Source organism: Dermacentor silvarum, chromosome 7, assembly GCF_013339745.2.
Source record: "Dermacentor silvarum isolate Dsil-2018 chromosome 7, BIME_Dsil_1.4, whole genome shotgun sequence".
NCBI classification, from domain to species: domain Eukaryota; kingdom Metazoa; phylum Arthropoda; class Arachnida; order Ixodida; family Ixodidae; genus Dermacentor; species Dermacentor silvarum.
In genome coordinates, this window is record NC_051160.1 from 95435366 (window position 1) to 95463281 (window position 27916).

Consider the following 27916-nt stretch of genomic DNA (forward strand, 5'->3'; position numbering starts at 1 on the left):
GAGAGAGACACCGCCGATATGTGTAATGGTTGCATGATGTCTCGCATCAGTTATTAACGCGAAAGTCTTAGATGGCTCATGGGTCGAAAATCTGATGTACGGCATTATGGCACCAAAATTTATGATGTCAGCATGCGCCAGGTGGCATGGTGCCACCATGTGGCACCCTAATAATGATTTAGTTAATTAAGGCACTAGAGCCCACGATATTTGGTGGGAGTCGAACGCTCGGACTTCGGTGGGAGTCGAACCCAGAACCTTTGATGTTAAATAACTCGAAGCTAATTAAGGTATAGCTAATTAAGATCGAGTTAAGGCACTCGAACCCATGACCATTGGTGGAAGAAAAACAAGTAATAGGAAGTAACAACGCATTGGAATAAGAATGTCGATAATTTAATTAATGTCTCGTGAGTGCGCAGGTTTTCGCCTTCATCCTCGATAGCCTATGCTAAAGTGACCCTCAACTTTTAGCTAAAGTCAATGCTCAAGTCAAATTTTATGTCAGGTGCTGCTGCAGGTAGGTCAGGTGAGCTAACCGTGCACACTAATACTACGACCTCAGAGATTCTCAGTTTGTGCAATAGAAGAATCGTTGATTGTATAGTGTCCTATACCCGGCCAAACTTTCTTTGGCTGCGCAGCCAAAGCTACGTGGACGGAGATACCGTGCTTGTGTTACAGCGCCGAGTAGTCCCAACTTTCTGCTGGTGGCTTCGCTTCCGGTATTGCCAGCGCCTTCAGCACATGCTGTTGTTTTTTTCTTGTGTGTTTGCGAATGAGCTCACTCGGTGTATCAATACTATCAGTGACATTGGGCCAAGGCAAATCGGAGATATATAACCTTTATCAAAAGCGTGCACAAATAGTGATGTAACTCATTTGTTACGCAGAAAAAAAACGTCGGGAATTGTTATTGGATCTATTTTCTTTAACACATTACTTCAAGGTCGCCGCTGATTTTAGGTTTATCCTCGCGCTATTCAACTGCACGTGCAAACGCACCCAGAGCACTGCAATAGCAAGCGACAGAATATTTTGTATAGCGAAGGACTGTAGGCAGTGCTGTTAAAGCAAGCAGCTTTTTTTTGAACACCCACGGGCCTCGCGGCAAAGTTATAAGTGGTACGCAAAGAGAAGAAGACATTTAAGAAATTCCATGGCGTACAAAGCAGGTGTCATCGGGTTTACACTTTCGGCGATACAATAATTTTCATGAGGTATAGAGTAACAGGCATGAGGCGTCGTACGCGCCTACGGAAAGCCCCGAACTGGCAGCAAAGAGGACAATATATCATGCCCCGATCAGTTATGAATTTTCTTCACATACCTGTTCGTTTCCAGATGGAACCTTAAAGGCCTTTCTGCATCTTCGCGCTCCCACTACGGCGATTACCCCATATTTGTGGCAACCTATGCTCGATATTATCAACAAAGGTCAGCCGTGTAATCCTTGTTTCACTAGGACTTTTTCAAAAAGGCAACAAAATCGGGTCACTTACAGAAGCTGCCTGCATTTTCTAAGCAGAACCAACTAAATCCAAGGTTAGTCCCAGTACACAAATAACGCTTGAAATTCGGTGGAGAATTCACGTGTATTTGCTATCACGTACAAATGTTCGTTAGAATATTACAGCGTAGGATTTGTCAAGCTGGCAAGAATGAAATCAAGCATGGACTTTGGAGCGCATTTCGGTGCTGATAACGGCATTTAAGAATTCCGATCAACAAAAGACATACTCCAAAAAGTTTCGTTTCATGATATATACGCATAAACACCGAGTGTCGCGGTGGTAGTCACCGCTCAGACTTTTCTGCTTAACTGAAACACCGTCAAATCCTGGATCTCGCACGTCCAACGTTCCGACTACAAAATTCTACATTTTAGCTATGTCACACGAAATGGCAAAGATAATTGATTTCTACCAATAGGCGTTCCTAATCAGCGACGCAGCATAAAAAGAATTAACAACGAATTAGCGCACTCGTATGGTTAAGTGTTCATATTTGGGCTGGTTGGCACGTCATCATGAAGGCTTTTCGGTGTGGCACAGCCAGTATATTGTTACCCCGCACCTTTCACCACTTTGCTACATTGTGGAAGTCACATGTACATGTGTATTTACAATATATACAAGAGAGGCAACGATACATGAACAGGATGGCTTGCGAGACCGATTCTACCTCAACACGTCAAATCTTCTGACTGGCGCCACTCTTGGTTGCGCCGTAACAATACGAACACGAATTATTTATTATTTGATTTGTAAACATATACACAGGAAAGAGAAAGCGAGAAGCAAGGCTGGAAACTGCCACCAGAAGGGGCACGACGCCTGCCTACTCTTTAGTAAGGACGAGACAAACTGAGAGGAAAGATAGGAAGGAGGGGAGGAAGGAGGAAAGAAAGAGCTAGATGACAAATCTCAAAGAATAAAGTACAACATACAGTAGGGCCCGTCCCTGCAGGTCATGCTACTAAAGAATGTAAAATAAAAGAAATAGTTGCTGGGTTACAAAAGTGCCACCTAAGTTCGTTGCTTCTAGAAAAGTAAGCAGAGCGCGATGAGCTCGTCGAGACGCACAACCACTGGGGTGTAAACATTCGACTACTGTCGTACACCGCAGGCCAAGGAGATGACAGTCCCTCACTAGCGATATGCGTTGCGCACTGAAAGCGGCACATTCCAATATCAGGTGCTGAAGTGTCTCGCAGCCACCGCAAGACGTACACGATGGACTGGTCACACGTCCTTGTCTGTATAAACGTTCGTGCACGTTAACACAGCCGACCCTTAGCTTGAGTAGTTGCGCTCTAGCGCGACGGGGAAGCATTGACCGCGAACACGCGGCGGGAACGTTCCATTTGCGACGCGCTGGTCTGGATGCTGCTTGAGTAGGTGGCGACGAATCAGCAGACGAACGTGATCAAGCTTGCACAAAATTTCAGGGCAAGCACAGTCGTTATGAGTGCAAGGTGAAGCCAGTCGATCAGCTTCTTCATTTCCGGCGATCCCTACTTGCAAAGGTATCCATTGAGCAACGAGAGATACCCCACGTGATAAAATTTTGTTGGCAGAGTCAGTAATGCTGCGCACAATTGGTAAATCAACCTGACTGCGTTGTAATCTGCTAAGGGCAGCGCGGGAGTCTGTAAATATGACAATCTTCGTTGTGGTTAACTGCTCTTGCACGTATTTCAGTGCAACTTTAATTGCTGCTAGGTCCGCAGTTGTTGACGAGGCTGGATGGGGTATATGAAATATACGCCGTACTTCAGTTGAAGGGCATGGAAAAGCTGTAGAGGCGCCTTGACCGTCGCTGTGTACAGATGCATCTGTAAATACTTGAAGGTACTCTAGAAATCTCTCGAACATGTGCGACTGAGCCAATTGGAATATGACTTGGAATTAGAACACGAAAGAAAAGCAAGAAAGACGCACAGCGCTGTGTGATGACCTTTACCAGTTGCGCTACACCTAAAGACTCTTTTGGGCTTTCAATAAGCAAACTACGGTAATTCTTATCACAACGCATGATTGCCTCGGCAACCACATTCGCGGTGACCGGGACAGTTCGCGCCGCTTGCATGCCTGTCAAGCAAATGTTGTAACAGGGTATGAAAACCCCAATTTCGGGAACTACTTTATATACAGAGTGGATGTCTTATATCAATCAAATAAAAGTAAATTCCCAGACTATTCGTAGCCCCTTCTGCAGTCTGATTAAAAAATTAGGCCGCAGATGAACGCATTCCAACTTTTCTCATTTCTAGACTTGGTGCCACCTATGCGGGTAAACTAACCACAGTTTAAGCTTCACAGGATATTACACAAGTAACACCGACACGAAAAATACCATCGATCGTGCATCACATCACCATGAGCCCATGTATGTGCAGTAGAAGCTCTCGGCCGTTAAGAGGCTTTTGTTGAAACGGGCGTTTTCAACCTAATTGCCGGCACTCACTTCGCACTAACTGCAAGCACTCCCGTTAACTTTAGTTAAAGTTTCAGTGATGCAAACAACGGAAGCAAATCTTGACAAATGCCTGTTAACAGTTTTATCTAAACATCATCACTGCTACTCCTTAGTCGTCTCCCTTTTAAAAGTTTGATCAGATATGATTTAAGCTCTCAGTTCTGCTATGTTATCGCAGGGGAAAATCGTGTGACATTGCTTATTCCTCTAGTCCCGTAATAAGACTTGGCTACTGAAACCTATGCAAATATTGACCTTTCCCATGATTTGTTGCTTGGCGAAATGTCATCATACGCCATCCATATCAAGGCGCAGATCTCGGTATATTTTTTCTCGGTAATGAGCTGTACGATTACAGTTTGGCAAAGTGCGCGTGGGCATTGGTGCTTGCTAATTCTTGAGCCTAATGGAAACGCTAAGGACACTTTTCTTGACTTTGCATGTTTACGGGAATTTAGTCCGAGGTAAGCGAGTTCCATCTTAGACGTTATTCCTACTCTATAGAGATATTTCTAACATTCCAATCATAAATTCCGGTGCACAGACAAACAGAACTTCGTGATGCATGATTTACATGCCTTTTCGCATGTGTTCATCAGGCACATAGGGAAATATTTGTGCTCTTCAGTTGCGTAGCTGATGACCAGAGGCTACATTCTTGACAAACTTGCCTTGGTTAGTTGCACTCATTCCAAGGTTTGACAAACCAAAACACAATCTGCAAATTTTTCGTTTCTTTTTGCGCAGACACAATGACATGGACATTAAAATGCGCATAAGAAAGCACTTAGTATTCTGTGTTGCCTCGTGTGCCTTCTGTGTTCGTGTTGTTCTGCCTGAGCTACAACAAATTAAAAAATCATCTATCAACAAGCCCATATTTACAGACCTACAATATTTATTTATATATATATTATATATATATATATATATATATATATATATATATCTGCATTTAATCTTCCACTACTCTTAGTGTTTCTTATCATGAACATTTCTGAGACAACTGCATAAAGCGGCCAATTTTTTATGTCTCCGCGTAGAACAATACGACTTGACTCTTTTTCGAAAACTTGCATCCGCCGGGTACTGACTTTCTAAACAACCAAACAACATTCACGGCGCAGCTCGCTAAAGCATTGGCGTGAAAAAATGTCATTGAAAACCGCCACATATCCAGTGCATTTGTGGCGCAGCCTGCTACAGCGTCGAATTTCTCTCCTTGAGGAAAGCCGGTGACGTGGGTTTGATTGCGCCCAGCATCGGAGAAATGTCCACGATATTTTTAATGCGTTAGCATAGTTTGAGCGTTTCCGTCGATTTGGGGACTATCTATGTTTGTGTCTATGTCTCTATCTATGTTTCTACCTAACCGTTCTCCGGCCTACCTGTCAGGCGCATCGGGCTGCTGTGCTGGGGGATCAAGGTTGGAAACCAATCATTGGGCAAACTTCGGTCATTGAGTAAGTGGCAATGCGTACATATGAGCCACTCCACGACGAACCTCTTTCGCGCCGGCGTGGGTCGCTGTAGATTCGGGACTGGGTAGGTATTACTGTTCGAAGAAACTCTTTGACGCCCACTTGGAGCACTGGGTAAGTGCCGTTCGGTCAGTGCTGGTTTTCGATTGACTTTTTGATGGCTTTTTAGGTCACTGAGTGTGGGCTAGTAGGTTTGCGCCTTCTTTTAATGAACGTCATCTTAATCATCATCCGCCTATATTTATGTCCAGTGCAGGACGAAGGCCTTTACCTGCGACCTACAATTACCCCTGTCTCGCAATGAACGTAATTGACGCCAACTTGGGTAACTAGGTAACCCTCACTGGTAATGTGCCCCTCTTTAATGACAAAATTCCTGAAACTCCGTCGCTGCTCCACGCAATCGGACCCAAATCAGAAAGGTTTTTGAGGACAGTAAGCCGATGTTTTCAAAGGCTGTGCCACAAGTGCGCAGGGCATGAGCTGCTGTTCAGTGAAGGTCTTTCACGCCAACACTTCAGCGAGCTCCAAAGGTGGCGTCAAAGAGTTTCTTAGAGCGGGTGTACCTACCCAGTCCCGCATCTACAACCGCTCATGTCGGCGTGAAAGACATTTCGTTGAAGAGCGGTACGTTTGTACGCATTGCCATATATACAGTGACCCAAGTTGGTCCGGTGGTTCAGTTCGAACCCTGTTGCCGCAGAACAGCAGCCTGACCCGTTACCCATTCGACCGCAAACTACCCAGTGATCGAGGCGGGAAAACGGCTAGACAGACAGACAGACCATGGAAAGTCCGTGGAGTGCCTTAAAAATGCTTACGCTTAAAAAAAACTAAATTCAGTTACCGCGACCTCGTGCTTATGGAGGAAGTCAAATTTAACGCTTCTAATCTACCCCGCCCTTGTGTTCACTCCTGACTCATCCGGCGTGGGCGTTTCTGAAGGTAATCGGGTCACTTTCCTTGAGGTCGGGGCCAATTATGTATTAGAACTGGATTCGAATTCTAACTCCTCTAAAACTTCATTTGGGCTTCCCTTGTCATAACAAACTATTTACGCGTCTACGTTAACTGAGGTGATAAATGTCACTGCAACTTCTGCTTCCATAAGTACATTTACACCCAGACCTTCACCACATTTACAGTACTGAAGAGCTTGAAATAGCGCATGGAGCAGCTAATTTTAATTAATTTCGTAAAATTACGTAATTGAACGAGATCTGCACGCTTTCAACATGTTCTTCGTGCATGCAAAGGACCAAGCCATGAAACATGTCGCCCAATAGGATCCTCATCAAGTGTATTTACTTTCTGCACTATATTTTTACTTCTAGGTGATTCTGAACTAACCGATGACATTGTCAGCACAAGCGTGGACGATGCACTGCTCTTGTTGAATAAGACAATCGACGACGAAATACCGCCAGGCCAACCACATGTATTGGATGAATTAGATCTTCATTTGAGCAGCGCCGAGATTCCACTCAAACACATGAATTTCAAGCTTGGATCTGTCAGAGGACTCGGCTCTTTGAGAAGGACTACGCTGTGCACACTCAGTCCTAGGACTGGTCATACTAAGGTCTCGTGTTCTGTAGAGTTCGCAGCTCTGCAGATAAGGTATTCAGGAGATGAAGGGAAAGATAACTACTTACTGGGCGCGACCGCTGACGGAACACTTCACTTCCGCATTCCAAACGGTGAGTACAAGACATTCAAAATTACCTAACCTTTAAGACTCCGTAAGAGCTCGAATGAATAGAGTACTGGTAAATACAGCGTTGCTGACAGGAGTTTTACTCATTAAACATCAGTTATCAGCCCGGAAGTGGACCGGCCACATGCTTTAGTGTATTCACGGGGTTGTTCCTCCATGCTATAGTTCGGGCCCAACACGACGTATTTTGGAAAGTTCATCTGAAGTGGCATACACTGGATCAAACCAGCGATGATGCGTTTTCGAGAGATTTATAACTAGTACGTCAAGGCCGGCTTGCGCAAGTAATCCGAAAATGAAAAGTAATAAAATACAGCATCCAAGCTTATGATGTCAATAGCGTAAGCTTAGGCAGCATTCGGGTTGGATCTAAACTTTTGTAGAGTGCTGTTCCGAGCAGATGTTAGCGTCGAGAGGTTCCAGCACTCATGATAGATAAAGGAAAAAGTTCCTCAATGCAAAAATAATTTCACTCATGCACTTGCTGCATGGTCATAATTTTAGCTGTCATATCAAGCAACTGAAGAACAATAAAGGAAAATAAATTCTGTATTTGTCCGATGAAACAATGACTACTTCAAAATCAGATCCACAATAAGACAAGGGCAGTCTAATGCGCCCTGCATTATTTGTTTTGTCGTGACCAGTGAACGCGCCAGAGAGCACAGGCACAGCGGAGTTGCCGACGAGGGACGCGCCAATTTGCTCGAGAGGCATTGCGTGTTCATCCGTGCAAGTCATTCATTTGTGCAAAAGTGCATGCAGAACTTATAAAATAAAGTGTTACTGCGTTAGCATTAGGATTGTCAAAATGAGGAAAAAGTGTGTGTGTGTGTGTGTGTGTGTGTGTGTGTGTGTGTGTGTGTGTGTGTGTGTGTGTGTGTGTGTGTGTGTGTGTGTGTGTGTGTGTGTGTGTGTGTGTGTGTGTGTGTGTGTGTGTGTGTGTGTGTGTGTACGTGTGTGTGTGCGTGTGTGTGCGTGTGTGCGTGTGTGTGCGTGTGTGTGCGTGTGTGCGTGTGAGAGAGAGAGAGACATAGGGAAGCCGGTCGCGTGGTATGTGCAGGGTGTCTCACGTAAGTTGCACCAAACCTTTAAAATATGCAAATTTCACGCAGCTCGACAGAACCAAGGTAATGTTAATTGCTGTCACTTGGAGATACTCAGATTATTTTTTTGCATTTTGCCTCATTACATCATTAGTCTGAATTGTTTACCAACTTCGAAAATATTATTACATGAAAAGTGTTACTGGAAAAATTGTAGAGCGACATGAAAAACTCCCGATACAGCTTCCTGTTTCTCAATACGTGTTACACAAAAATGTTTTTCCGAGCGTGAAAGAAGCCTGCAAATACCTGCAAATACCTGCAATGTGCCCCCCCCCCCCCCCTTCGAGCGACCAATCGCCCGGAAATTTTGCGAAAAACACCCCTTCGTCAGTGGGCTTCCGAAATAAATGTAGGGAAGATCATGTTTTTTTATTCGATTAAGAAATAATCATCGATCATGATAGCCTTCAACCAATTAATTGCTTTCGATTCAGGTTTTCTCATTTATTAATTGATTATTCGAAATTTTTGCTGGCACATTAAAATGGTTGAAACACAGTTATCTACTTCGGTAGGACTCTAATATTTGGAAGGTAGAACCAATTTAGGAAAGACTTTAGGTGACCTTAATGTTCCCTTTAAGTGTATTTAATGGCGCTAGCCCCTTGAACTTATGTTAACGCACGTCCTTCTCCGGCCACACCCGGAGGAGCAACTGACCCCGTGTCCTAACGCACCGGCGGAGCGCGCGTTAGGACACGAATAAAGAATAGCTCCCATCCCCTTAAGCAATGACTCATACCCCGTGAACTAATTAGGACGACAGAATACAAGCGGAATTCTACGCTGAACTGGTGAGCGGAAACGCAGCCAGCTGTGGAAGAAGACGACGACAACGAACGCGGGAGCAATGGCACGAGCGCGTTCGCAGTTGCGCCGAGTGGCGCCAACGAGCCAGCATGAGAAAAAGCTGACGATGCTCGATCCACTGCTGATTATGCTAGTTGATAATCATAATGATGAGAAATACCTGACGGTTAATTGGCTCTTTGCTTAGCTAAACTTGTGCGCCTATATCATATCTATCTTATACAACTCTTAACTTGAACCGTTATTTCCTTTTTGATGGGTTTTATTACTCTCACAATTTCCGGCTGCCTTAAGAAACACAATTTCAATAGGTGCTAGCACCATAATACAGCTGTAGATAGTTGGATCAAGAATAATGTCTCATTTGTTAAAGACTAAATAAAATTGTCACAAGTGGCCTTTGAAAATATAAGCAATATATGTTATGAAATTGCACTTACAGCAGCATTGAGCAAGCTAAATGGCACTAGAGAATCCCTGTATGGTACAGGTAAAGGACCCCTCACCAGGTCTGGTCATTTTGAGCTGACAAGCGCCGTGCATACGATGCGCGCTAACGATCGTGCCTGCTGAGTATTACATTCCTGCGTGCCGCGGCAGGCAACAGTTTCAATTTAATATCAAACGCCGTTTGCCCTTCTCGTCGGCGCCGCGCTCCCAGCCGGAGAGTCAACGTCATTCGCGCAAATGCCGCGACGTAATAATTTCAGTGCTTTGACGTCGCTCAGAGTGGCACGTGACTTTGATAATTATTCAAGGAAAGATCTGTTATTTCTTTGATTTGCTGCTTCATTATACCAATAAAGGTTTCGAGAAATAATAAAACGTACAAACCGAATGCCTATTTTCTTTTTACTTCGTACCGTAGAGATATGTACTTCCGTTTCGTCAGCTTGTTCTCGTGTCGTGCCGTCGCGCACGCAGATCACGAAACTATGTCATTTCCTAGCATGTTCCAGCGCCGCCATCGAGCTCTTTCGTCCTCTCGCTCCTGCCTCAGTGCTTGTGATTGTGGCACTAACTTACACCGCTAATCGAGTGTACTCGTGCAGAGCGCGCAAAATCGTCCGCTGTGCCAAACGAGACAAATGCAACAGCTCGCGGGCGCGAACGTACCGGAAGTCCGATACTCAGAATTATTGCGAGAGAGATAGAAAGAAGGCGGGGCCCGTGACGTATTTGTCACGCGATCCTTCAGCTTCGATATGAAAGAACGCAGGGAAGGCATTTCACTTACGGAGGCTAAACGAGGCAAGTGGAGGGAGTGTCATGTTGGCGGTGGCGCTCGCCACCTGAAATCATGGGTTTGCAGCAGTTGAAACATTTTTATCGATGCAATTGAGCGTGTTAGAGACGCTCAATAGCAGAGATGGCCATAGCCCTCGCGGCTAGTCACGCGGGGGTCAAGGTGGTCATCAGCGATTACAAAAATGCGATCAAAATTACGAATCAGGACGGGTTACGGCAGCCGCCGCCCAAATATCAAATGGAGCGAGGGGGCCCACGGAGCGTCTACTGCTCGTGTGGGGGCCCACGCACCAGGGTCTCAGAGGAAACAAAGAAGCCGACAAGGTCGCCCGAGGTCTCACATTCCGGTCGGCCCCTGGGCCACTTCACCCCGCTGAGGACGTAGATAGAAATGAGGAACTGAGAACCTGTCAGGAAATAACTACGCATTACAGACTGAGTAGACGGTAGGCTTTTCCGGCACCGGACCACACGCTCAGTAGGAAAGCAGAAGTAGCATGGCGGAAGCTGCAGACAGGGGTCTTCGCAAACACCGCGCCATACAGTAAATTCCATCCAGAAGTCTTCAAACCACAGTGCAGATTCTGCAATTAAGTAGCCAATATGGTACACATGGTATGGACGTACGAAGCAATATATGATAGCTCAAATAAGATAGAATCCTGGGAGGCCTTACTACGCAATCCGGACAGCAAGACTCAACGCGAAATTATCAGCCAAGCTCTAGCTGTCGCTGAGTCCTTCGGGATCCCGGCCGACGGATAGAGGCGCTGCGGAGGAAGACCATCTTCTGCTGCGCTTTTTGACTGGTGGAAATAAATGTAATTTCCCTCTTTCTCGGCTATTGATGAACTAAATTGGAAAATACCTCGTGGTAGAACACTGCTTAGATGGCACGTAACACCTTCCAGCGTTTAACCAAAATTTGCTTTGTGACCGGCTGAGGGGCCCTTTAAAATGGCAAAAGTGGTAGGCGAGATCCAACTAAAACATGCAAGAAATTTCAATAAGCACAGGGGAAATGAAAATCACTGGTTTAGTCCTTTAAGCCACAGGCTCTTTTCTACAGAACAAACGAATGTCAGTTGGCTGAGATTTTTGGGTGAAACCAACACCTTCTTCAAATGGCTGCACAACCAGCATGCGAGAATACAGGATGGGAAGCTATAAATTTGCTGGAATTGACATGAACTCCATCACTAAGTCAAATGCATGCTCTAAACCAGCGTGAGTGCGGTGTCACGTCGATAGTGGACCGGGAGTGACACGATGATCAACGGCTCGGTTTCTATAGTTTTCCATGAACTGCGAGGACAGTTCAAGCCTCCGGCTTGAAATGCCCCTAGTTTGGGGCAAGAAAGAGGAAGCGCTCGTTTCGGCATCACACGGGACTCGGAAAAACATTCCCGAGTGATGCCGAGCCGACCGCCTAAACTCCGCACAGTCATTTCATGCGCTCCACCATTCTAGTAGGATTTCAAAATTTTCGCGCCACTCCTGTCGAACTCTCGAAAACTATTATTCGAGCATGTCTAATCGAATAAGTCGTTTGAATGAACGGTGGACTAGACGCTGACTGGCGATCCTGAATTCTTGCTCCCTTGCCAGGCTATTGAACATTACCTTTGTCTTCTGCATACTAATCTTCCAACACCACTCTTACACTTTCACGGTTACGGTCCTCAATCATTTGTTGTAATTCGTCGCCTCTGTTGCTGAATAGGACAATGTCATATGCAAACCTAAGGTTGCTGAGATATTCGCCGTTGATCCGTCACTACGAAACCTTCCCAGTCTAAGAGCTTGAATACTTTTTCTAAGCATGCATTGAATAGCATTGGAGAGATTGTGTCTCCTTGCCTGACCCCTTTCTTGATAGGAAACTTACTCTTTTCTTGTGGAGAACCAAGGTAGCTGTGGAATCCTTGTAGATTTTTGCTAAGATATTCACCTATGCCTCTTGTACTCCTTGATTACGCAATACCTCTATCACTGCTGGTATCTCTACTGAGTCAAATGCCTTTTCATAATCTATGAAAGCCATATAGAGAGGTTGATTGTACTCCGGAGATTTCTCGATTACCTGGTTAATGACATGGATATGATCTATCGTAGATTATCCCTTCCTGAAGCCAGCCTGTTCTCTTGTTTGACTGAAGTCAAGTGTTGCCCTGATTATATCGGAAATTGTCGTGGCGAATAATTTATACAGTATTGAAAGCAACCTAATGGGTTTGTAATACAATTTTTTAACGTCTCCCTTCTTATGGATTAGTATAATGTTCGCGTTCTTCCAGCTCTCTGGTACACTTGAAGTCGTGAGGCATTGCGTATAAAAGGCCGCAAGGTTTGAAGCATAATATCTCCTCCATCTTTGAATAAATCGACTGTTATTCCATCTTCTCCAGCAGCTTTTCCCCTGGTCATGTATTACAAGGTCCTTCTAACTTCAACGCTAGTTATAGAAAGAGGCTCTGTATCCTGTTCATCACTCTTCGAATAAAAGTAGCAGTATACAGGTCAGTATAGAATTCTTCCGCTGCTTTTACTATGTCATAGAAATTGCTGATGATATTACCCTGCTTATCTTTCAGTGTATACATCTTGCCTTGTCCTATGCCAAGTTTTCTTCACACTGATTTCATGCTGCGTCCATATTTTACTGCTTCCTCAACCTTTTCAACGGTATAATTTCGTATATCCGTTACTTTCTTCTTGTTGATCAGTTAGGACAGTTTAGCGAATTCTATCTGATTACTCTAATTTGACACTAAAATGTTTTGCCGTTTCTTCATTACGTCCTTTCTTACTTGGGAGAGCTTACCTTCTGGTTGCCTTGGTGCCTTACCTCTAACTTCAATTGCAGCTATTGAGATCCGCCTAGTCATGTTTTCATTTGTTACCTCTATGTTGTCTTGATCTTCCTGCTCTAAAGCTGCATATTTGTTTGTGAGCATCAGCCTGAATTGATCTGTCTTTACCCGTACTGCATCTAGGTTGGCCTGTTTCTTCTTGACTAATTTTATTCTTTCTCTATTCAAATTACAATTAAAATTACAAGTGCAGTGACCTATGGTCACTGCACTTTACCCTACCTAATACTTCTCCATCCTGCACTATGCTGGGATCGGCAGAGAGTATGAAATCTATTGCATTGCTTGTTTTTCCATTAGGGCTTTTCCAGGTCCACTTCATGTTGCTGTGCTTTCTGAAGAAGGTATTACCGCGATATCGTTAAGGGTCCCGTGTCACAGGAAATCCGGCGTCGGCGTTGATGTCAGCGTCGGTGTCGGCCGGAAATACTCATGCCGAACCACATCATCCTGAACCGCCCCGACAGGGCAGGCTCTTAGCGTGACGCAAAGCGTGAGTGAAAAAAAAATGAATTGCTCAAAGTAAAATCCGTCAGAAACATCCTAAAGTACGACTTATTCACAACCTACAGACGTGACAGCATCGGATTGCAATTTGAATATACGAGAAAAATCCTGATAAGCATCCAGAGATCCTTGGATGCTATCGCATTCCACTCTTATAGGCGAAGCTTAAGCGTTCTCCAATTCTGATGGTGTTTCGCTGTACTTTGGTTCTAGGAAACATTAAGGGGAATAAGGGAAACCGAGCCTTTCTAAATTTTGAGCAGGCTCCATGTCGCAGAAAATACGGTGTCGGCGTCAACGACGTTCAATAACGATACCGCGTTCCACTCTTAAAGGCGAAGCTTAAGCGTGCTCCTACTTTTCTATTATTCGAAGCCTGAGCCTCTCCCCGAATTCTACCAACATCTCTCCTCTATCATTCCTAGAATCGTTGCCGTAGTTGCCAATTACTTGGTCACCAGCCTGTCTTCCCCACTTTTGCATTCGATGGATAGCCGGTGGACCATAAGAGTTACGGAATGGGTACCAAGAAAAAGGAAGCGCAGTCGAGGACGGCAAAAAACTAGGTGAGGTGATGAAGTCAGGAAATTTGCAGGCACAAGTTGGAATCAGCTAGCGCACGACAGGGGTAATTAGAGATCGCAGGGAGAGGCCTTCGTCCTGCAGTGTACATAAATATAGGCTGATGATGATGACAAGAGTGTGTGACGAACAAAAATGATAGGTCATCACATGAATGCCATGACATGCGTGTTATATACGAAGTGTGTTCAAAAAGAAACCGAACGTTTGCTTTAACACCTTTACAGAGTATGGTACATTTTAAGTGCTGTCCCCTTCAAGGTAGTCCCCTATACTGGCAATGCACTCTTCCAATCTTTTCTTCCATTTTTGGAAAGCATCCTGGAACGCACTTTCTGGAATGGCGCGCAAGTCTCTTCTCGCATTGTCCTGGATCTCCTGTACGGTTAGGAAACGACGTCTTTTCCAGGTGGTTTCCAGCTTGTGGAATAGAAAAAAGTCTGCTGGGGCTAGGTCCGGGCTAGGGGCACAACAGGAGTGTGATGTTTCGCTAAGTAGCTGCGGACAAGGAGCGATGCGTGAGCCAGGACATTGTCATGATGCAACATCCAAGCCTGATTTTCCCACAACAGGCCTCTTACTGCGCACAGAATCTCTCAAAGGTGCTAGGATTCCCTGGTAAACTTCGCTGTTTACCGTCTGACCATGTGGCACAAATTCCTGATGGACAATGCCTTTACAGTCAAAGAACACAACCAACATCACCTTCATTTTTCACCGACTCATACGTGCTTTTTTTTTGGACGAGGAAAACATTTGGCCACCCACTGCGATGACTGCACTTTCGTTTCAACATCATAGCCATAAACCGGTGTCTCATCGCCTGTTATGATGTTCTTAAGAAAGTTTTCATCGTCATTGGCAGCGGAGAGCAGTTCCTGGCTGATTTCAACACGGGTCTCCTTCTGTTCGGCAATCAACAAACGCGGCACGAATTTTGCACTGACACGACGCATCCCAAGTTTGTCACTCAAAATTTCATGACATGATCCTCCGCTGATAACCACTTCGTCAGCGACTTCACGAACAGTCAAATGACAATTTCCACAAATCACAGTTCAAACTCTCTCGACGTGGTCATCATTTGTTGATGTGGAAGGTCGTCCAGGTTTGGGGTCATCACCGACCGACATTCTTCTGTCTTCAAAACGCTTGAACCAATCATAGCACAGCGTGTGACTCATACAGTCCTCCCCGTATGCTTGGCGGAGCAACTGAAATGTCTCTGTGAAAGTTTGCCAAGTTTGTAGCAGAATTTCACACACACACGATGTTCTTCCAATTCCTCCATTGTCACTTTGGCACCAATCCGGAGAACAGCTTGTTCATGTGCTCACTTCTGCGGCTGTAGCTCGCCAACTAACAATCAGAGCGAAACGCGGCCAATGGCAGTTTATTGTCTAAATCTGCCGCTAGGTGCGCTCAGCAGCCGCAGCGCGCTCCCTCTGCCGGTTGGGGCGCTATTTCAAAAGTTCGGTTTCTTTTAGAAAACACCTCTAATATAACACATGCGTGTCATATTGGTCATGAAACAGCCGCCTAAAATGACAATTATCCAGCGAAAATAGGTTAACGCTGAAAAACCACTGAAATTGGTTCGGACGTGGGTACTAAGGGAAGGAAACACTAAAGGGTGATGGTAAATGTCATAGTCATGAGTGTGACTCAGCAAAAATGACAATGACTCAGCGAAAAAAGATGAACACTGGAAAGCCACTGGAATGGGTTCTGGCGTTGGTACTAAGTGAAGGAAACACTTAAAGATGATGGTAGAAGTCATGGTCATGAGTGTGACTCAGCACAAATGACAATGACTCAGCGAAAACAAATAAACGCTCAAGAACCACTCAAATGGATTCTGACGTGGGCAGTAAGTGAATTAAACACTAAAGGATGATGGTAGAAGTCAAAGTCATGAGCATGACTCAGCAAAAATGACAATGGCTCAGCGAAAAAATAACACTCAAAAGCCACTGGAATAGGTTCTGACCTGGGTACTAAGTTAAGGAAACTGTAAAGGATGATGGTAGAAGTTATAGTTATGAGCATGACTGAGCAAAAATGACAATGTCTCATTGAAAAAAAAGATTAACACTCCAAAACCAGTGAAATTGACTCGGATGAAGTACGAAGTGAAGTAAAGGGCTAAAGGTTGATATTTGAAGTCATAGCCATGAGAGCGACTAAGGCTTTCGCCTTAGTCACTCGCCTAAGATCTCTTAGGCGTAGCTAAAGGGACTACTGAGGACTCATGGCACGCGTGTCGTGAAGGTCATGGAACAGCTGCCTACGTCTTGGTGCTCTCATGGTCGTTTCGTTAACTTGGTAGGGTCTCTGCACACTGCTTCGCATAACATCGATTCCCACAGGGCGTGGGTTCCGCCGGATTATCATTCCATTCTATGCTTTCAGCCTTGAAGAATGCCTTTCTGTGATTTGTGTGCGCGCATGCGCGCGTGTGTGTGTGTGCGCGCGTGTGTGTCTGTGTGTGTGAGTGTGTGTGTGCGTCCGCCTGTGTGTGTGTGCGTGTGCGTGCGTGTGCGCACGCACCCGCCTTCTTATTGCGTTTTCAGAGTCCCATCTTAGCGTCATTATTCCAGTGAACGGTGAATTTTCTAGATTCTACACAAAAGCGCGCGCACAACTCCTAATCATGGTAGACGCAAGGTAGTTCCCGATTTCTTTCTCAATTTTAATGAAGCACAGCATTGTTTGATTCCGCTCAAGGAACTCTGACTCACGGTGTCATTAGTGTCATCATTGTACGCGATTTTGTTTCTGACCTGACGGCTGTGTTCAGGAGTTGAAAGCAAAAAAAAAAAAAAACAGATCGGCATTAAGCTGCGTGCCAAGTTAACCTTCGACATTAACACGGAACACTGCCACAAATACATAAAAATGTATAACGAAAGCATGGCACATAGCAAATGGAGCACCGCACTTTGTATACAATTTAAACAATTGGCTGAGGTTTAACCTTTGTAAACCTAGTAATCACGAGCGAAAGATCTGTATGGCTTGGTTTTGCAAAGACTGTGCACACACTGTTTCATTAAAGTTAGGCTTTATTGTATATCTGATGGTGTGTCTCTTGGTGTTTCTTGAATGGTGACGAAGACTATCTGTGAGATTTCGCAGCCTGCCGTCTAGCTGTATCTACTCGATGATTTGATTCAGCTAAAGCGCCTCCATACTACTACCGCTGTCAGTTAAGTAGCGCCAACCTGCTCCCCCCCCCCTCTTCTATTCCCCTCATCTCTAACCGACGGAAGCGGAAGTTCCGCCATGATGTTTCTGCCAGCCTCGATTCTGCGTGTTCTCGGCTGAGCGCGGAAACAACATGGAAGGCCAGAACGGAAGAAATCAGCGCAGAAACTTTCTTCCGGAAGGGGCACAACCGGAAATAAGCGGCGGCGGCTCCTTAAAGGTTGGCGCTACTTTAAAAAAAAGCGTAAGCTGAAGGAGAGGCTTTAGATTCAACCTGTCCCTTGCGCTGAAGCGCACGCACAGACAGCCCACACAGCGTGCCATCCATGGCGAGACTGAGCGACGAAAGCACCGGGGTAGCCGCCGTTAAACCCTCGCCTAGTCACTTGGTACCGCAGCGGCGAGGCTCCGCGCGACCGCAGCTGCGACGCCTCTCCGCAGCGGATTACGTGGCCTGACGTCCCACCTACCACAGTTGCACTCCGGCGGCTCAAGGTCATTGCGACGCGATGAATGACCTTGCGAGAAATGGCGTAGTAGAGCTTTCGCTCAAAAACAAAACCATATTTTCGGCTGCACAGAACAAGATACTACGGATAAATGTACTCGTGAACTCCACCACACAACAGAAATTCAAGAAGAACATAGCATTACATACACTCCGGAAAATACAATTTTCATTACCTCATGATTATAGAGAGATGAAGCTTGTATTGTGATATCAAATATCACAGGACGAACATTTATTAAATAAGTAAATCAGACTTTATTTAATTTGTCATTATGGGGGTTCACTAAAAGATGCTCGAAAGCTTGTGCCATATCTTTTTTTTTTCACTTGAGTACCGCTCATTCAAATAAAATTATAGTGTTTTACGCCTATTTATTACGTCTTAAGAAAAATTATTGCACGCAAAAATGAAACTTCTGCCGTAATCCGGATAACAAGCAATGTTAACTTGAGAGAGAAAAGGGGAGGAAAAAGTATTTTTCTTGTCAATCGAGAAAAGCAGCACCGATGAGTAGTGATGCTTGTTTTAGATCTGGCTTTACCATAGTACATCAAAATATTAGGAGTCTTGATATTAAGAAGGAAAGTTTGATGTATTTTTGCGTTCTCCTCATGCAGAATGGTTGCTTGCTGGGCTAGTTGGTTCATTGCAGCTTATGTAACAGCGCAAAAAAATAAGGAAGGAACGACAATAGAGTCAGTGTGAAAAGAACGCTGGCTTCCAACTTTTTATTTTATTCGACTGATGCTTGGCATATGTACACATGCGAAGCGCCAGCAGGAAAGGAAAAAGTAAGGAAGGTAGGAAAAGAACAAGAATTCGTATGAATGGCACAAGGTGGTGACACCATGGTACTAATCACCAACAATCTAAAAATACCTTAGTTCTTTCTTTGTCAGTGTTAGAGATGGCATGCTTACACACCTATCCCCCGCGCGTGTAATCTTAACCTCCTCGATTATCTCTCCGACCCACTGATCTTTGTCTCGAGAAACAATCCGTCTCTTTTTCAAGCGGATTTCAAGCCGTCGTTGTCGTCGCCGTGAGGTTCCGTATAAAGTCCAAGGGCGATAAAACCGTCACCGCGCGCGTAAGCTCTATGTACGAGGGAGGCACATACAGCGCGCGAGGGACGCGCTTTCACGGAAAGCGAACGCACTGCGCAGAGCAAACGCGACGTCCTCCGTCGCGCGAAAGGCCGTGGGAGCGTGGAAGCGAGGGAGGGGGCGCCGTTGTGCTCCGGAACCAACAGCGCATTTAGCGACCCGGCGCAATGGCATCTGGTGATTTAATCTCGCGCGCGAAAGAGTAAAGTGGGAAGGCAGCGCAGGAGGGAGGGGGTGCGGCTTCTACATTGCCAACAACTGCGCACTTGTACTTTGCGCTGCTGCGAGCGGTCGCGCGCACCGTTTCTTGAAAGCGATCTGCACACAGCTTCTACCTTTGTATGCGCTGTGCTTTCACCACTCTGTTTCCGTTGAAGCGATAGACCCCACGAACATGCACTCGCTGCTGCTTCGCGCTTGCTCACACCAGCGTTTGGACAGCGGTTGGCTGCGGTCGTCGAGTGTGATCTATTCATGCTTACTTGTGCGCGCTCACTCCATGCTTTTAAATTGCGACTGTGTCCCAGTCTATATACAGCCAATAAAGCTACTATTCTTACTACGTATGTGAGATCTACGTAGAGAGCTATATAGCTCTCTAGTAATTTGTTATCGCTATTGATGCTTCGCCTTTCGGGCGAAACTGCGACTTTTTTTTTACTTTGGCACGCATGGCTTGGCACGACGAGCCGTAGTCTTATCACCATATTAATGGCAGTGTAAGCCAAGTTTACCCCTGTCGTTGTAATGGAAACGGTACAACCATTACATTCTACGGGTGCTAACATATGGGGCAGTAACTTGTAGGTTAACAAAGAAACTCGAGAACAATTAAGTTAAGGACCGCACAAAGAGCGATAGAACGGAAGTTCTTAGGCCTAACATTAAGAGACAGGAAGAGAGCGGTGTGAATCAGAACAAACGGTAATATCAGATATTTCTAATTGACATTAAGAGAAAAAAATGGAGCTGTAAGGCAGGCCATGTAATGCGTAGTATGGATACCCGGTGGACCATTAGAGTTACAGAATGGGTACCAAGAGAAGGGAAACGCAGTCGAGGACGGCAAAAACTAGGTCAGGTGACGAAGTCAGGAAATTATGCAGGCGCAAGTTGGAATCAGCTAGCGCAAGACATGGACAATCGAAGATCGCAGGGAGAGGCCTTCGTCCTGCAGTGGACATAAAAATAGGCTGATAATGATAATGATGATTAAGCCAAGCTGGCCGTAATCATCGTCACATATATTCTTGTTGTGCTCTTTTAGTCGGGTGTTTATGCATCTGCCAGTCTTTCCAGTGTATTCGCGTCCGCAAGCCAACGGCACGCGACATACGACACCCTCGTCACAAGATATTGAATGATTTTTTATATTGCCCGTGTTTGTTTTCTTGCAAACAATTGAAAGTTTTAGCGCAGCCGAAAACACAACGTCAATGCCTACGCATTTTGCCAATCTCCTTTAGGTTCTGTGAAGTATGGTGGATGTACGGCATAGCGGCTATTTTCTTGCGCGCATCCGAACCTGCCACATCTTTCTTCTTAGATTGCCGGACTGTTCTCATTTTTTTTTGCGCCAAGCCCTCGTACCCACCAAGCCCTTGTATCCCGCGTCAGACAGCCGTCTATATTGAAGTGCTAGGCTTTCATGGAGCATGTGTTCGCAAGACTTCGTTAGAGCCTTCGTAAAGCAGTACTTAACAATGCTACGCTTCACAGCGTGAAGTGGGCAGATACAGCGGGTAATAAAGCTTTTTGTGGTCTCAGTTCATACCCACAACATACGTGATTCCTAAAAAACTTTAGCCGTAACTCTAAAAACCTAATGAAATTATTCTCAGGCAGTTCATGCATCAAAATTAAGGGGGTTAAGTTTCGCTTGAAAATGTCAAGCACCTTAACAACTATTTGGTGAAAATCGGCAGTGCTTTGTCTCCTAGAACAAGTTAATGGCCATGTCGAAGACCTATTCACTGAACCACTTTTTATTAAACATGAAATCCTATCAATTAAAAAAGTATATAATCTAAAGCTGATGTATCACATACATGGACACAAGTTACAGGATGCCTTCCCAATGATATGGGGTTTATTGGCGTTTAGTGGGAATCCCAGTCACGTTAGGTCCAGCCAAGCGCCAGCGCGAGGAAACCAGTGACGCCGATCCTTTTGTCTTTGTCTTCCTCACTTCAGGAGCCATGCGACCACAGCGACGCTTGTGCTATCTTCGTCGTTGGAATGGCCCCACGAGAGAAGACTAGCCATCCTGGCGACTCACGGTGACGACACGATAGAGGAATCATAGTACGGTTTAACCGGCTAACGTGCACGGTCTCGCGACTACGATGCCGCAGATCGTCAGACAGCGTCAGAGGTTCGACCACATAGTTTACAGCAGATGTACAGGCGACGATCCAGTAGGGTCCGTGGTATTGAGCCAGCAGCTTAGACGAAAGACCGGGAACGTCAGGCGGAATCCACAACCAAACGAGGGAGCCGACACGGAAACTGGCAGTGCTCAGGTCGGCGTCATGTCGATTCCGCTGGTAAGCTTGACCTTCCGTCGTGAAGGTACGGGCAAGTTGGCGGCATTCTTCAGCGTACTTGGCTACTTCTGATATGGGCCGATATTCAGAGTCGTCAGGTTGGCATGGCAATACTCTATCGAGCGTGCACGAGGGTTCACGTCCATGCAACAAAAAGAATGGCGAAAAACCTGTGGTCGCTTGAGTCGTGGTATTGTAAGCGTAGGTTACAAAGGGGAGAACCGTGTCCCAGTTGGAGTGGTCCGACGCTGCGTCTGTAGTGAGCAGGTCGCCAAGAATTCGATTCAAGCGCTCAGTTAATCCATGGTTTGAGAATGGTACGCGCTTGATGTATGATGGACGACGTAGCACTCGGCAAGCAGGGCTTCAACCACTTGGGGAAGAAAGACACGCCCTCTGTCACTGAGGAGTTCGCGAGGAGCGCCATGTCGAAGCACAAAATTCCGCAGGATGAAGAAAGCAACCTCGCGTGCTGTAGCGGCAGGAAGGGCGGCTGTCTCAGCATATCGGGTGAGATGGTCAACACCAACGATTATCCATCGGCTTCCAGACGTAGTGCACGGGAGTGACCATAAAGGTCGATGCCGACCCGATCGAAAGGCCGCGCAGGGCAAGGTAGAGGCTGAAGAGCGCCGGACAAGAGTTGCGGAGGAATCTTGCATTGTTGACATGTTTCGCAAGCACGGATATACTTGGGGACAAAGCTGTACATACAGCGCCAGTAGAAGCGTTGGCGCAACCTTGCGTAAGTTTTCAGCACACCTGAGCACTCTGTGGTTCGGCATGAAAAGCAGCGCAGATGTCGGAGCGCATGTGACGAGGTATTACGAGAAGCCACTTGCGACCATCCGATATATAGTGGCGGCTGTATAGCAGGTTGTCTCACACAGTAAAATTAGAGGCTTGACGGCGGAGCGTGCGGGAGGGCGGGTTGGCGGTGGAATGCGACAGAAGGTCGAGAAGGGCAACAATCCATGGATCCTTCCGTTGCTCCGAATGCATGGACTCGACGTTGAGCGCTGAGATAGCGGTGTACTGCGCCGAGAGAGACGCTGTATCGTGGGATAGAGGAGAGCGGGAAGGGCGTCCTCGTTGGTGTGCTTGCGGGCAGACCTGTACACCACTTGGATATCATACTCTTGTAGCCGGCGGGCCCACCGACCGAGGCGGCCCGAGGGATCTTTCAAAGTCGACAACCAGCAATTAGCGTGGGGGTCCGAGACGACGTAAAACGGGCGGCCGAGTAGGGTCGGAACTTGGCAAGAGCCCAGACTATAGCCAGTAACTCTTTCTTAGTGGTTCAATAGTTGGTCTCGGCCTTTGTGAGGGTTCGGCTTGTGTAGGCGGCAACATACTCGTTATAGTCAGGCTTGCGTTGCGCGAGAACTGCACCAAGGCCCACGCCGCTTGCATTAGAGTGTACCTCCGTAGGCGCCCGGCGATCGTAGTGCCAGAGAATCGGTGGAGATGTGAGCAGCTGGCGCAGCGTCTGGAATGCGTCATCACATTCTGGAGACCAGTTAGACATGTCGGTGCCAACGGTGAGAAGTCGCGTCAAAGGAGCGATAACGATTCGCGAAATTGCGCACAAAGCGACGAAAATAAGAACAAAGGCCGATGAAGCTCCGGAGGGTCTTCAGTGACGTTGGCTTAGAGAAGTCGGCGACTGGCTCGAAGTTTCGCAGGATCAGGGAGGACGCCATCTTTGGAATCAATGTGGCCCAAGGTGTTCAAGGTGTGAGCTGCCAAGCGGCACATTTTGATATTCAGCTGAAGACCAGCGTTCTTAAGACATGTCAAAACTTGGTGGGTACGTGAGAGGTGCGTCGAGAAGTCTGAAGAAAACACGACGATGTCATTAAGGTAGCATAGAAAAATGTTCCATTTGAGACCGCGAAGTATGTTATCCATCATGCGCTCGAAAGTTGCGGGCGCATTGCAGAGCCCTAATGGCATGACGTTAAATTCATATAGCACATCAGGGGTGACAAACGCTTTTTTCGGTCGATCGCATGCGGCCATGGGAACCTGCCAGTAGCCACATCGTAGGTCCAATTACGAGAAGTACTCAGCGCCTTGTAAACAATCGAGTGCACCGCCAATTGGGGGTAAAGGGTAGACGACCTTCCGTGTGACTTTGTTTAGGCGGCGGTAATCAACACAGGAACGAATCGAGCCATCTTTTTTGCATACTAGCACAACTGGAGAAGACCATGGACTCTGGGATGGTTGATTGACGCCACGCTCGAGCATGTCATCCACTTGGTCGTTGATTATACGACGCTCCGCCACTGAAACGCGACAGGGGCGTTGTCTGAGGTTAGGCTGGGACCCAGTGTCGATGTGGTGGGAAACACTGTTCGTACGACCCAAGGCGTGATCCGTACAATCGAAGTAAGAAGGGAAAGTATCTAGGAGAGACACGAATCAAAGACTTCCGTAGCCGATCGGGAGCTTTTTGGAAACGGTGTCATGGCGTCGAGCGAAAAACCAGAAGAGGAGCCAGGCACGTCCAAAGACTCAGACATGTCAATGGGCTCGACACAGCCGAGGCACTCGTCGCGAAGGAGAATCAGCGGGTATGCGAACGGGTTTTCCACCAGCATAATTGTTGTACCAGCGGCTACGTCAAGAACGGCGAATGGAAGTGGTAATAGAGGTTTGCGGTGAACAAAAACAGATGAAGGCGTGAACAGCACCGGGGCGTCGGGCGCAGATGGACATGACAAAGCGACTGCATGGTGTTAAAGTACTTGGCGGCTGATCAGTATAGGCAGCAACAATAATCTTTAAAGGGGCGGGAGTGGCGGGCGGCAGAGCGGTGTTAACGACACACAGAGCAACTTCGGCACGGTGGCGCGACAGAAAGTCCCATTTCAGGATGACATCATGGGAGCAGGAAGACAGAACAAGGAACATAACTGTGTAAAGTACGTCCCGAATAACGATTCTAGCGGTGCATGCAGCTGATGGTTCGATGGGCTCCGTGGTGGCAGTACGAAGTACAAGGCCAGAAAGTGATGTGGTGACCTTCCTAATCTTACGGCAAAGAGTCTCACGTATGACGGAAACGGCAGCGCCCATGTCGACGAGTGCGAATGTAGCGGCCTCCTTCAACCTGCTATTTCTATAATGTTTTGCAGCGATAGCGGAGGCTTTGGGCATTTCGACAAGCATGCAGTTCTTGCCTCTGAAGCTGCAGCATTTAGTTTCCCTCGTTGGAAAGTGGGCGACGACGCATCGGCGATATCGAAAGGCGACGCGGTGATGGTGAACGACGGCTGTTTAGTTCTGATGACCGGTCCAGAAGTTCGGCGACGGGTTCGAATCCGCACTCTGGTGGGTTGTAGGTACATGTGGCCCAATGACGACGTCCGGACGCGGCAAGCGACGGCGACAAAAGTGTGCCACATGTCGCGCGATACCGCAGGAGAAGCATATCGGCCGATTGTCCCGCGTGCGCCATGGATATTGCAGCCGCAAGTACTGAGGGGATATTTGAGGGACAGAGAACCGCTGGGCGCGGTGGCGGCAGTCAAGTAGGGGAGTGTCGTTGGTCTAGGACGCGACACGACTTCAGCGTACGTCAACGGTGCAGCCATGTGAATGTGCTAGTGGACTGGCGGAAGGGCCGCTGCAACCTGCTCGCGGATGGCCTGTGAACGGCTGAGGGCAAAGGTTGGACAGACTCCTGGGCAAGAGGGAGCAGCGAGAACTGGCGGCCGACCTCTTCACGAATGAAGGCTTTGATCTAGGCAGCAGAGACCCGTGAACAGTCCGTCCGTGAGCAGTCAACAAACTGGAAAGTGAGGCCACGTTAGGAACAGTTTGGCGGGCGAGCGCTCGTTGCCGGCGTAATTCGTTGAAGCCTTGGCAGTATGTGACTACGGCTGCAACGCTGGTAGGATTCTTGGCCAGGAGCATTTGAAAAGCGTCATCGTCAATGCCACTGATGATTTCTTTAATCTTATCTTCCTCAGTCATCGTTCTGCTCACGCGGTTGCAGAGATCGATGACGTCCTCGATGTAAATAGTGAAATTCTCGCCCGGCTGTCGCGCTCGTTGGCGAGGGCGCTGTTCGACGCGAAGCTTTGGCACGACAGGACGGCCAAATACCTCCACGCATGCACTCTTAAAGTCATTGCATGTCGCAATAGCTTCTTCATGGTTGTGGAACCAGAGGTTGGCGACATCCGCAAGATATAAAAAAACGTTGGTGAGCTTTGTCCGATCGTCCCATTTGTTGTGGTTGCTCAGCCCGTTCGTACGACAAAAGCCAGTCGTCGACGTCAGTATCAGCGGTGCCACTGAACACAGCTGGGTCTCGTTGACAAATGGCACCACAGGTGACTGGCCCAGTTGACGAAGTGGGTCGCTCACCGGCGTCGTCTGGCATGGTCGTGGGAGTAGCACCGGGTAGAGTGTGGCTCCGGAGTTCCAGGGCGAGTCGTTAGGATACCCCGCATCTCCACCAAATGATACTGGCTTTATCGGCGTTTAGTGGAAATTCCAGTCACGTTAGGTCCAGCGCAAAGAGCACCCGAGTAGTTCCAGCCAAGCGCCAGCGCGAGGGAACCAGCAACACCGACCCTTTGTCTTTTTCACTTCAGGAGCCATGCGACCACAGCGACGCTTGTGCTATCTCCGTCATTACATCAAGCATTATATCCGCAAAATATGGCCAATCCCTCAGAGTGGGTATGTGCCACTACCACCAAGGCCCTACATCTACATGTACACAAAATATGGCGTCAGAAGCTTTAGCCAAAAAAGTAAAAATACGCACAAAATAAGGCAAGCCAGCCATTGAATACAAAATAGTCAAATAATAAACCACCATGAATTGAATATTGTCACGTAGAAGTGACGCTGAATATACAGTCGTAAAACTGTGTATGACGAAACTGATTCTTTATTGGGCGAACCTGTGCCCACAAAAGCAAGCTACACTCAAAGCACAACGAAAGCGGCGAACACAGTCGGCGGTCGTCGATAATCTGATCAGCGGCGAAACGCGTCGGCTTTTATACCTGAGTCATCGAAGGTTCCAGATTAATCCCTGATGCCCGCGGGTCTTCCAGAAAGTTCTAGACAATTCGCGTAGGTCATACAATCAGATAACATAAGCGTCGGTGAAAACAGGCCACGGAAAGAAACATCGATAACGTTCTAGAAACTTCTGATACAGGCGCGTCCTGCGCCGAGCGATAATGTTTTACATTTGTTAGCCGGTGGAAAGCGGCCACCGGTGAGAGATAAACATGTATACGTGTCAATATTTATTTTACATTACAAACCAATCAACTCAAACGCCATTATCAATTATTTATTCTCACTACTAGCCTCATAGTCGATCCATAAATGTTAAGATAAGCTTGTATATTCTTAGATTATATTTTGCTGGTTGAATTTTTGCTGGTAATCACAATAATTCAACAAAATGGTTTGATTCCAGTTCAATGTATAATGTACGTAGAGCATCTTGAATGCGCATATGTAAACCAATGCGCATGTGATCATACGTAAAAATAAGAAGAAAACGCTATGTGCTTGATAAAATGCATACTATATTGTGTCAACTGTTGCAGACTCCGCTAACCGCCTGGCCAGGGGGCAAGACCTCGTCAGGCTTTTTCGCCGTTTGTCTTTGCCTTCCGAAGCAAAATTTCGTATTCGTCCTGCAAATAAACGTTTTTTGTGTTTTTGGCATTATTATTGTAATACCAGTGTGTAACAATTCGCGACTGAACGGATTAAAGTTTGCCTAAAGGCTTGGCCAGCTACCCCTGAGCATTTTTTATTTTTTTTTTTGTAAATGGAGTCCCTAACTTACCCGCAATGCTTTTTCCTCTTTTTCAGGCTTGGGAACTTCCAGCGACGAAGCAGAAGTCTCAAGAGTTTTATTAGTGATTAGTCAAGTGTCGTACACCATAAGAGAAGCTGTACTTTCAAGTGACGGGAACGGAACGGAGAGTTCGTTGTCGGCGATTAGTTGCTTCACTCCTTGTGACGCAAGATTTCGAACTTTCTATACAAAAGCACTGACCGTGTTTTTGACAGGCGATCCTTACTTTACCAAATTGGAGACCGCCATTAAAAAGGTCTTCTATGTCGCAATGAACTGAACCAGCAAATACTATGACAGGACGCGTATACCTACATAACTAGCAAAAATTTTATTTAAAACACAAATTATATCTACGTCAAATAATGTGATTTATATGTATTGGAGAATAT

General features: G+C 46.5%; 1 protein-coding gene across 1 annotated transcript; it reads left to right on the forward strand.

Annotated features, from left to right (window-relative positions):
• The first annotated feature begins 4354 nt into the window (after window positions 1–4354).
• LOC125946884 (uncharacterized) lies at window positions 4355–27909 on the forward strand. The gene is made up of 3 exons (XM_049671017.1): window positions 4355–4445; window positions 6797–7162; window positions 27539–27909. Exons 1-3 carry the CDS (start codon window positions 4388–4390, stop codon window positions 27802–27804), a joined length of 690 nt encoding a protein of 229 aa, XP_049526974.1. The 5' UTR covers window positions 4355–4387; the 3' UTR covers window positions 27805–27909.
• Window positions 27910–27916: the final 7 nt, after the last annotated feature.